We start from the raw sequence: 12,324 nt of genomic DNA on the forward strand, positions 1-12,324 counted from the left end.
TTAAAAAAACGTGTAAACAGACAGGAAAAAATCAGATAAAGGCAACAAATAGGAATTGGGCGTCAAGACCTGTCAGTGTAAACAAGACTTTAGTTTTGTTGAACACAAAAGAAGATATTTTGAAGAAAGGTGAAAAAGAACAACATTGACTTCCATAGTAATTGTTGTTTCTACTATACAAGTCAATGGTTCCGGCTTTTATTCAAAGTATTTTCTTTTGTGTTCAATAGAAGAAAGAAACTCTTAAAGGTTTGGCACAAGTGAAGATAATAGTGAGTAAATGTTTTATATTTGAGTGAACTATGTCTTTAAATTGAGGGACTCTGTGGCGCAGTGGGTAGCACGATCGCAAGAAGGTCGCTGGTTCGAGCCTCAGCTGGGTCAGTTTGCATTTCTGTGTGGAGTTTGCATGTTCTCCCCGTGTTTGCGTGGGTTTCCTTCAGGTGCTCCGGTTTTCCCCACAAGTCCAAAGACTGAATTGACTTGAAGAGGTGAATTGGGTGTGCTAAAATGACCGTAATGTATGTGTGTGAATGAGTGTGTATGGATGTTTCCCAGTGATGTGTTGTAGCTGGAAGGGCATTCCTGCGTAAAACATATGCTGGATAAGTTGGTGGTTCATTCTACTGTGGTGACCCCAGATTAATAAAGGGACCTAAGCCGAAAAGAAAATGAATGAATGAATATCTTTAAAATTATTATTTTGTTACAGATCTTGGCTACACGGTTGCAGGAGCAGTGTTATTGTTCTGTTACTGACTTGGGATTTTTCTTTTTTTTTTGTCCTTAGGTGTTTTTTCAAAGAGATTTTTCTGTATATTCTGGAAACCTCCACCAGCTCATATGACCACAAGTGGATGGTCATTCAAACTCTCACTAGAATATGTGCTGGTATGGAAGGCTCTTTTCTCATCTCATTTTTAAAGTAGTGTTCATTTTCTTAATGGAAATCTATGGCAGGGCTTATTTAACAGCCTGTATTTCCATGGTGATAAGATGAAATCAGTTTCATTAAATGTTATTTGTGACCTTATCAACATGCTGCATCACTGGTGAAAAAAACAAGGCTAAAACGTATTAACCCTTAAACTGCCCCCACCAAGAAAACAGTTTTGGATTGCATTTCTAACTCCTAATGTTGCTAGTTAAACATTAATGCAGTTTTTTTCAACCACATCCCGTAACTAACATATCAGCCTCTACCAACTGTGTGATATGTGGCTTCATGGTAAAAAGTATCGGAAATAAATACATATTCTTGAAAACTTCTGAAAATATGAAGTGTAAGACCAATTTATTTAAAATCATAATCAAAAATTAAACATTTGTGAATACTTTTTTTTACAATAAAACCAAAATCAAGTGTAGTAGGGGAACAGGATTATGTTTGTTTTGAATTTTGTTTTCTTTTTGTAAACCAACAGTGCTGTGTGTGTTAAACCATTATTTAAACAGTTCATTCTTTAAATGTCTTTAACAGTCATTATTTAAAACTGTCAAAATATGGTCAAACCATTTGGTAGAGCGGGCAGTTTAAAGGGTTTAAAAAAACTATTTAAATCTTTTTTCTTTTAAAAAATAGGAGAAAAAATGTATAGGGCCATTTCATGCCTTAAATATATGTAAGGTAAATCAAGTGTTTTTGGTTTGTGGTTGAAGTATTTTTTGGTCATGTGTTTTACTTAATCTTTGCAGTAGCACTTTGCAAAAAGTTATTATTAGTTAATGTATTTATTAACATAAACTCTAAACAATGCCATTATTACAGTATTATTAATCTTTGTAAACGTTAGTTAATTAAAATTAAGTCATTCATTGTTAGTTCATGTTAAGTCATTGTGTGTTAACTAATGTAAACAAGCACAGCTTTAAATTTTAATAATGCACTAGTAAATGTTGAAACTATGATTAATAATATTGCACTAGTATTGTTCATTCACACACTTAGTAAATGTTAGTAAATACAATAATTAATATAATAATTAAAATCAACTTATGAAACCTTATGGTAAAGTGTGACCATCTTTTCAATCTGGCAACCTATTAACTGTTTGTTTTTGTTTTAGCAAAAAAAATAATATTGCAGTTTGAAATTATTAGAAATAATAAAGGAATTAAGTTTTAGATTTCGAGGATTTTTTATTAGTTTTATTATGTAGAGAGTATGTTAATTTATAGCCTTAATAATAATCTGTGATAAATAAGGAAACGAGATGAAGCTAAATAAATCATGCATATGACATTTTCATTTTTTTTGGAAATGTGCTTATAGGTGAAAGTGCAATAGTTTTCAAATCTAAAAATACATCATTTTTTTGAGTAAAACAATCAGTCTAATTCCGTTTAACCATTATGCAGCATAACATAAAAGTGAGTCCCTTTGAATAAAACTAGATCAAAAACCTTAGTCATGTAGTTGACTAAATCTTTAGGTTAAACTAAATTAAAATTAAAAATTTAAGTTGACAGAACTACAGGCCCAGAATGCACTATATAACAAATAAATGACAAAATAGCATCGTTTCAGTTGTGTTCTATCCACTTAAGTCGGTGACTTATGGATTACTGTTTCCGGATCCAAGACGCTATCACTTGAATTGAGAAAATATTTGTTCATGAACAATTTTTATCATATCACATATTAAAGTGAATTTTATATAAAATCATAGTGTACTCGACAGTCTCTGGACATTTATATTTTAGCAATTAAAAATAAATTAATAACTTTCATCTGATATTATATATTGTGATCATGATTTTCTAAAGTATTACATCGCTTTGTAAAAAATTATTATTACTATTTGTTGAGCCTCCCCATACCATTTGATATAGCGCTTGGACCCGGAAGCTGCTTTGCATTATGACACAATTAACAAGTGGATTAAATTTATTTTTCTATTTATCTCTACCCCCCAGATGCACAGAGTGTGGTAGATATCTATGTTAATTATGATTGTGACCTGAATGCTGCTAACATTTTCGAGAGGCTGGTGAATGACCTCTCAAAGATTGCACAAGGACGAGGAGGCCATGAACTGGGTACAACCCCACTGCAGGTAAGCACACAAAATTGACCCATTAAACATGTATGGACTGCTACAACTGATTTGCAACAGCTTAATTAGCTAAATAATTTGTTTTATTTCTCTCAGGAGCTGACTTTAAGAAAGAAAGGATTGGAGTGTCTGGTGTCCATTCTCAAGTGTATGGTGGAGTGGAGCAAAGACCAATACGTCAACCCCAATTCCCAGACAAGTCTTGGTAAGGCAGTCCACCAGCCTCTGTGGATAAAAGCATCAACACTAGCTTCTCATCTGGTATAATACCTACAGAACCTTGTTTAGCCCCCTCTGTATCGTGATATGTTTTAGATCCCAGCAGTTGCATTGTATACTCCACGTTACGACCCTGCCTTTTCTAAATGAGTCTCCACAGAGTGCATTTATGCTGCTTTCCAGAGGATTCTGACTTGTGCAGAACCAAATGGATAAACAGTTGCTTTTGAGGACAGCTCGCTAGGACTCCTGTGCCTCAAAGAGAGGCAGGAAATGCTATTCGCTGTGATGGCTACGCAGCCCTTTCATCTTAATCAAATGGCCCTGAGGCTGTTATTCATCACCGAGGCATGGCCTGACAACAGGGAGGCAGTCAGCAGGCTCCCTGAACAATGTAAAACTGAGCTTCTCATATGAGCTACCAACATGTGTCAGGCTGGAGACTGGCCATTTAGAGCTGGAAGATTTGGTCTAATCAAGCTTGGCTTTATTTGGTCGGTGAAGTAGAGGTTCTGATGCCCAAAAGGGAAGTTTCTGTGTTGCCTCAAGCCAACCGAAGTCATTCAGTTATTAACCAATCAGAAATTCTTTTGTTGAATAATAAATAAAGTTCTTCAAAACAACCTCATGGGGGATTCACACCAAACGGACATGGCTTGCATGAACAGATCTTCCTTGTGACTCCAGTTTTGTTGCTAATTGGTTGACATGGATTTTATTGAAAGAGTAGCTGTTTATTATGTGCTTTAAGAAAGTTGAAAACGGCGTAGATTTGTTCGGCGCCATGTCTGGGTCCATTAGATTCCTCAGCGGTGCACCCAGCTTTGTCAGTTCATCAACTCATCCGGAAGCTGTGCCTGGATGATGGTCGCTTTCAGCAGTACTAGTTCCAGTTTGTTGAGCTGTTGACCCGTGTCGAGGATTTCCCCTAAGGACACCAACTACAGTCACTACATCATAATCACTTCTCTACTAAAGATCAGATTTGTCAACTCTAGTGATTCCCGCGAATCTCATGTAAAGGGCATCAAATGCCTGAAGTGCTCAATTTCACCTAGGAAGTCCCTAGGAATAAACCAGGAGTTCAGCTCCTCCAGAAGCTGCTCCTGGATGACGGCCACGTTCAGCAGTACATCTAACTAAACTGCTCCCTGCTGTTCTCTCTTATTGGCAGGAGGATTTCCCCTAAGGACACCAACTACAGTCACTACATCATAATCACGCCCCTACTAGAGCAAGCTCCTGACTGGTTAATGCGGGTTAATTGTTTAATAGTACTCTAGAACTTCCTCAAAACACTGTTTGCAACTAATAGCAATAAACCAAATAGCAATACAAACAATTCAGACCTCTATAACATCCATCTAGCAATGTCCACACAGCATTGGGCTGTCAATAGGCATGGGTTGATAACATTTGTCAAGGTATACCGTGGTTTGGAGAAGTCAGGGTTTTAAAACCGTAAAAATCTTCTGATATACAGTTCTTAAGGTATGTGCATACTTTTTTTTCTCCTTTTTTTTTTTTTTTTTTTTTTTGCTTTTTAGGACAACAGTATCTCCAGCAGAAAACATATCCAAAGATGCCTTTTTAAATTGTAAAAAATCAGCTTTTGAAATAAATGAAGACAGCAGAAGTCAGTGATTCATTTGAATTATTCAGCCTGACATGATTGCTGTTACAAAATATTTTAAATGTTTCTCAAAATAAAATAAATTGTGTTCAAAAGGGAAAAAAGTTACTTTTTACCCAGACATTTAAAAAGAATATATTTTAGAGCAGTAATCACAATACCGTGAAACCGTGATATTTTTATCCAAGGTTATAATACTTTCAGAATCTTATACCGGCCCATGCCTAGCTGTCAACAACTGAGAACACATTACCAACACCCTGGCAACACTCCACAAGCTACCGGAAAATAAAATTTTAAAACCACATAGCACCTTTCAACAACCACTCAATCCTCTGTAGCACCCACCTAACAATGCTCAGTGTACCTCTTTACAGTGTCTTGGTTCCACACAGCAATGCACTTATAACCTCTGAGAATGTCTTGACCACCTAGAAACACCCCAGTAGCCACCCTCCATTGAAACTACTTTCTGAACCACATAGCAATGCCCCATAACCACTCAGATATCCTCAGATAAGCCAAAACAAAAACCCAAAACACTATTGGCACCACTTGGCAATGTCCTACAAGCCACTATAATCTGGAATTACACAGCAAAGCACTGACAACCATTAAGAATACTTTAACAACCACCTAGCAATATCTTAGAAACCACCTAAAACCCTCTTTGAACTGCAACCTCTAAGAACAACCATTTAGTTACCCTAGAATCCACCTAAAAGTGTCTTGGTATTACAGTACATAGTAATACTTTATTAATATTGAGAAATCTCTAGCTACAGCCTTTAATTTACCTTATAGTCTCCTGGGGGGCTGCAGTCAACTTCACTTTTAGGCCACTTTTAGGCCATTACACTTGCTGTGATTAAACTTTTCATCCACGTTACCATAGAGATTCTTTAAACCTCTTAAAATCTTGAAATTTGTTTGTTTTTTTTTTCTTAGGAGCATGACATTTAATTGGAAAATGTTTATAATGACGAAGCAATACTGTGTGCTTTCATCTAGACCAAATAGCTACTCTTACATGCATGTATAGACCTTTAAGTCCTAATCGTCCAATCAGATTGTAGGATATTCATGTGGGTAACTCTTCAAGTGCATTGCTGTTGTTTATTGGGTCACTAATCAAGGCTTTCAGGTTCTTGTATTCTCATCGTGTTGGCCAATAAATCTTTGTTCTTTTTTCTTAATGGACGCACATCAAAAGGGAGAGCAGGTAATGGCAGCTTGTAGTGACATTAGAATTGATTGCATTAGCTTGGGCTGTGTAGACTAGATAGTGGACTCCTAATAGTCATTTGTGTTGTGGCCCTATCAGCTTTTGTATGTCAAACTGGTAAACTACATTTTGTGTTGAGTTTAAGAAGAATGGGCGAGTCTCTCTCAGCTTGCTTCTCTGATCTTTCCAAGGGAAGAAACTGTGAGAGATAAAGAAGTGACCCGACAGCTCATGTTACACTGATAGCTACCCACTAAATCTTTTACAGTGTTTCCAGTGTGCAATTAGATCCTGCAAACTGCAACCATGGCTTCCACATACCCGACCGCCTATTTGTGTTGCTTTGCACCAACTTCAGATCTGTTACTTTGTGTATTCAGGTCACGCTGCTCTTCCTCCAGTCCCCATCGTGCTGTTTTTTGTGATACGAGTCAGCAGAGACCAAAGACTTTATTAGAGAAGTGTTGTATTGGGAAACTCATATAGGAAGCCGAGCCAGAGAAAAGACTCAATACACCAACACGCATTTGAGCCAAACAGGATTTTCAATGAATCATGCTGTCTCTACTCTCTAGGCTGTTTTACAAAACAGGTTCCACACTTCTTCTGCTGTCTCTGAAACCTCATCTGAATTTCATTCCCTTCTTTCTCAATCAGGCCAAGAAAAGCCTTCAGAGCAGGAGAGCAATGAGTCGAAGCATCCAGAAACGATTAACCGTTACGGCAGCATTAACTCTTTGGACTCCACTGCGTCATCGGGCATTGGGAGCTACAGCACGCAGATGTCCGGGACAGACAACCCGGAGCAGTTTGAGGTCCTCAAACAACAGAAGGAGATCATAGAGCAAGGCATTGACCTGTAAGCCATCAATTTGAAATCCAAAAACATCAAATCATTCTCTGCACTATACAAGATGTTGATATAATCTAGTATATATTTGTATTGAAATTAGAAGAGTGTCCAATGTTGCTCCTATTACCCCTTTTCCACCAAAGCAGTTCCAGTGCTGGTTTGGAGCCAGAGCGTAGTTCCAAATCCTTTCTTTGTCTTTTGACACCTGAAGCACTGGCTCTGAACTAGAAGTGTTTTTTTTCACTAGCATCAAAACATTGCTGGACTACAAGAAAGAACGTCTTCCATCAGAGTCCAGGTTTAACGTGACCAACGACACTGTTTTGAAGCAGGTTATTATAGTTAACGAAAAAACAAAAACTAGAATTGAAAAGCATTTTTGTTAATTGAACTAACTGAAACTGTATTGTGTACATACAAATCTAACTGAAACAAACTAAAATTATAACAAAATCCTTTTTTTCGTCTTTGTAAAAGTTTTTAATACATAAGCCTACTGTTTGCTCTTTAGAAGTAAATGCTGCTAGGTGTTTGACCCGAACGGTACCTCAGAGTCTGTAATCCTGCTGCCATTGGCCACAACAAGCCGGTTCTCCTCCAGTCATCCTTGCGGTTGCTCCCACAACAAAAACAGCAAGTGGACATGACAGCAGCAGGGTGACAGCATTAAACATGACCCAAGCAGACACTTAATACTTAAAGTATTAATTTAATACAATTGTGCCCAATATTAGGCTTTATTTCTGTATTAGTGATCCTGATCTTCCAAGTGAATTGGTTAAACTAATTTACCAAATCGAACTGAATCATTTGAAACAATTTGCGCCTCCAGTAAGCACTAATTCACAAGCTACTTGCCTGATACCCCCTTCTGTTAATACTGTAATAATACTGCACATGCGTGAATCAGTGAACCAAACACAAGCAGTACTGTACATGACAACTTACTGTGACTGAACTAAACTTGAACAACTGCAGTGCAGGTAAACCGAAGGCTTAAATGAGAGGATCTGGCGAAACGTAAGTTTATGTCACATATTGTACTTAAGGCTGCTATCTTGTGGACTGTTGTATTTGAGTTTGAGGATAGGTAAATGGTAGTGTTGTGTCAAAAAAAAATCTTTGGTTGAGTTTTTATTATGCAGTATTTATTCTGATGATTTTGAATCTTGCACCTAACAAATATCCTAATTTACACAAAAAAAAAAACAAACAAACAAAAAAATAAAACTAATACTGAAACTAATAAAAACTAAGCTAAAACTAAGCAATTTAAAAAAAAAATTAACTAATAAAAACTAGTAAATCTTCTTCTAAAAACTAATTAAAACTAACTGAATTTGAAAACAAAAAGTCAAAATGAAATAAAAACTCAAACTAATAAAAGATCCAAAACTATTATAACCTTGTTTTGAATACCAACTTTGAAAGCTTCTAGCTTCTGTCTATACTAATTGCGACAGGCTGCATAAACACATTATCATAACTTGTAATCTCAGTCTATACATTCTACACCGCACTGCATGAACATGTTGGATTGGCTTTGTTTCAGTGCCGATATAGATTTGCTTAATTATTAAAATTAATAAGGACATTATCATTGATCCCACGTCTGTATTTGGCACTTGAGCATTTGTGTTGCCGGAAAAGATGAGAGGTATGCAGTGATGTCAGATCAGGCTCTACAGTGACTCCTTAACTGATGGAAAAACAATGGCATTCTTTGAAGGCTTGCCAAATGAACCAGCTCTGAACTAGCACTAGATGCTGGTGGAAAAGGGGTATGACATGGAAATTTTGATCCAACACAAATGAAAACATCTGACAGACAAGGCCCTATTTTCACCTGGTATCAAGATGTGTTTTTGTTAGTCTGATTACAAGTGAATGAACTAAAAAAAAAAAGGTATAAACATGGTTTAAATCATTTGACCAATTTCATTGTGGAAAGGCTTAACAGCCACAAAAGACCACCTGCTCTCCACCTACTCATAGGTGTGGGAAAATGACAAAATGCAAGGCAGTTTATAGGGTCCTGTTTTCATCAGCTATTTTAAAAATGCATTTTAAGTGATCCAGTTTCAATGATCTTATCCACACCCTACGGATCGCCAATGTGGTCAATATGGGATGTGTTGTGAGGACCAATTTGGATGCAACACATCCATTTCATTTACTTCTGTGTGCTCATAAGCCACTTAACCTGTTTGAGGGTTTTTTTTTTTGCCCCTGTAAAAAGTGATGTAGAGAAATATGAAATAAGAGGGATAGTTTTAAAACAAGTGGGTCATAACGTACACCTTTTTTTGATGCTTGATGCCAGTCAAAAAAAACTAAGTTAAATACACTGGTAATGCATCCTAGCTTAACACTTGCAGTCGGAATACTAAAATTGCATGTTGATGCCCTGTGAAAACAGGTACCTTCCTAACAGGTTTGTCAGGGAAATTTGGAGCTAAACTCTGCTGGACATTGTACCCCCAGGAGTAAAGCAACACTCACTGATTTCCATTGGCCAAATCAACTTTTGTAGTGTTTTGAGCCGAGCTGAAATGCTCAGTCAGACCAATATCGAATGAATTAATGTGGAATCAAATTCCTGATAAAATGTCATTGTAGGATATACATCTTTTTCAAGTACTAACTGTGTCCCTAGTGAAAAACGCAGTGAAAATAACTTTCTGAACGACTGCAACTTTTGCACATCAGAGGAAATTGAAATCAAATGAAAACGATGAAAGGCTGTCAATGTTTGTGTTATTTCTATCTGTGTTGTTTTTGTGTGTACACATCTGAATGTGCCAGTTTACCATCTTATGTTGATGTTCTATGTACCAAAATGCACAGGTTCAACAAAAAACCAAAGAGGGGCATTCAGTACCTGCAGGAGCAAGGCATGCTGGGAACAACGCCTGAAGATATTGCCCAGTTTTTACATCAAGAGGAGAGACTTGACTCTGTAAGACCAATGTTGACTGTATTCATTTGCTTTGTTTTTCCTAAGTACTGGGGCCACAGATAGTTAAATAAGTGTGCATCACAGCAGTAAATAAACTATAATAAAACTCTGTGTGTGCAGCTGCAGGGCTTTTCTGCAACATTTCTGACAAACAAAGCAAAAAAGTGTTGCCAAACTTCCACTTAGAGATGATTTGATCCTTCAGCATGATGAATCGGCAACTCATTTGCTCTTTCATCGGGCCTCAAAAGACGCCAGCGGTAATGGGTAAAGTGAGCTCCTTATATCTGCCCTAAAATTAGGGCACTTCAGCAGAACAACCCTCAGCCTGAATGACTCGAGATGTGCTAGGAATACTTTAGCAGATCTACTCTCAATACATCCTCTGTGTGGATTTCGAGTTACGAAAGACTTTGTCTGCTATTTATTTCACTACCTACGCAATCAATATGTGACTCATTGGCCGTTTTCTTTCAGATCCAGGTAGGAGAGTTTCTCGGAGACAACGACCGCATCAATAAAGAGGTCATGTATGCCTACGTCGACCAAATGGACTTCCAGGGCAAAGACTTCGTGCCGGCGCTGCGCATGTTCCTGGAGGGTTTCCGTCTGCCCGGCGAAGCTCAGAAAATTGATCGACTGATGGAGAAATTTGCTGCTAGATATTTAGAATGCAACCAAGGGTGAGTTTGACGATTGCGACAGATTAGCCCACATCGCTAATTATGCTACAAACACTAAACTTGTCTCCCTTTATCTCTCTCCTTAGGCAAACACTGTTCGCCAGCGCTGACACCGCATACGTTCTTGCGTATTCAATCATCATGTTGACTACCGATCTGCACAGTCCACAGGTTAGTACACAACACACTGATTGATCACCGGTATTTTAGGTGAATACGGAATTCATTTTCTTTTATTCCCGAGTCTATGAATTTTAATGCGAATGTCAGAGCTGGAAATGGCTGTTGGGCGTTCTGTCTTGATATGTAAGCTAACTCTAGGGTGATGGACGTTTCTGAGACGCAACGGAAAACAAGAGGAAGAGCGCTTCTGATCTGTTGTTTCCTTTATCTTGGCACAGGTGAAGAATAAAATGACGAAAGAGCAATACATCAAGATGAACCGAGGTATCAATGACAGTAAAGATTTACCTGAGGAGTATCTCTCAGCCATTTATGATGAAATCGCAGGGAAGAAAATCTCCATGAAGGAGACAAAGGAGTTAACTCTCAAATCAAATAAGCAAAGTGAGTATTCGGAATATCAACTGTCAAACTAGGAGACAGTAGCAAACAATAGTATGATCAAGTAGTCTCCTACAAAAGCTATGATTGGACAAATGCTTTTTTGCTTGTTGGGGTCATTGCCGCTTGTGCGAGGCGTTTCTAATGCAGCGTCTATGGGACAGGACAGTAAATTTAACGTTATTCTCTCCTCTGACTGCTGTCATAAGTCTCACATTATTTATTTTTTTTTTACTATTTCTGAACATCTTTATAACATCATTCGTGGAGTTTTTCTTTTATTTTTTAAGCAAATAAGATTGTAAAAAAATGATTTGTTGTATTCTCTTGTCCGCTGTGCTCTAAGTTTTCCCAACTATGACGACTTCCACTACTGAGAATCCCGGAAATGTGAAAAGGGTCTATTCTTAAACAAAGATTTTTAATAAAAAAATGACAGGGAGACTGTGGATTATCCCAATTATTATTTATTTACTTATTACTGAAAAAAACAATAATTAACTGTAAAATTATTGGGATTCATCATAAAATATTCTAGCATTTGGGAATAATCATTAAAGTAGGTCTGCTATGATTTGTACAATAATTTTAAGTCAATTTTTGCTATAAAAATAAATAAATAAACAAAAATAATAATTTAAGCCAAATGTGGTTTAGATCTAATCAGTCATTTTTGCCATTTCAGCATTTGCATAAATTGCGTCCCAAATAACGCTCAACCATGAAGTGTATTGGTGCCCAAACTGGGTCCTGGAGGGCCAGTGTCCTGCAAAGTTTAGTTCCGACTTCAATTATGCCGAGTTCAGACTGCACGATTATCAAAGTAATCATTTCACAGATTTTTTCACACTGCATGACTATCTGGGGTAGTGTTCCGTTGCTGCTGTGTTTACACTGTAGGATGGATCGACAAGGGGTTTCACACTGCATGACATTAACATTAGGAGAACTGCCTACAACTTTATCTTGGTCCACAAACTACGTCTCACAACCAAGCACACGCAAGAAGTGACAATGGAGTCAGTGGGAGGTCACATAGTATATCTTTTATTATTAACTGCATAATGAGAAAGAAGCCTTGGTGGGGTAGTAAATTGACTTTTTTGCTCGCCTGGTCTTTAAAGGGAATTAG

At 37.3% G+C, this 12,324-nt stretch overlaps 1 protein-coding gene across 1 annotated transcript in view; it reads left to right on the forward strand.

The window, feature by feature from the left end:
* arfgef1 (ADP-ribosylation factor guanine nucleotide-exchange factor 1 (brefeldin A-inhibited)) overlaps positions 1–12,324 on the forward strand; it is a 130,981-nt gene that overhangs the window by 80,265 nt on the left and 38,392 nt on the right. Inside the window, 8 exon segments of the mRNA XM_056450201.1 lie at positions 795–891; positions 2,917–3,056; positions 3,153–3,261; positions 6,791–6,992; positions 9,834–9,945; positions 10,423–10,628; positions 10,715–10,799; positions 11,030–11,195. Of these exon segments, the coding sequence (XP_056306176.1) occupies positions 795–891; positions 2,917–3,056; positions 3,153–3,261; positions 6,791–6,992; positions 9,834–9,945; positions 10,423–10,628; positions 10,715–10,799; positions 11,030–11,195 (1,117 nt within the window).

This window comes from Danio aesculapii, chromosome 24, assembly GCF_903798145.1.
Source record: "Danio aesculapii chromosome 24, fDanAes4.1, whole genome shotgun sequence".
Classification (NCBI taxonomy): domain Eukaryota; kingdom Metazoa; phylum Chordata; class Actinopteri; order Cypriniformes; family Danionidae; genus Danio; species Danio aesculapii.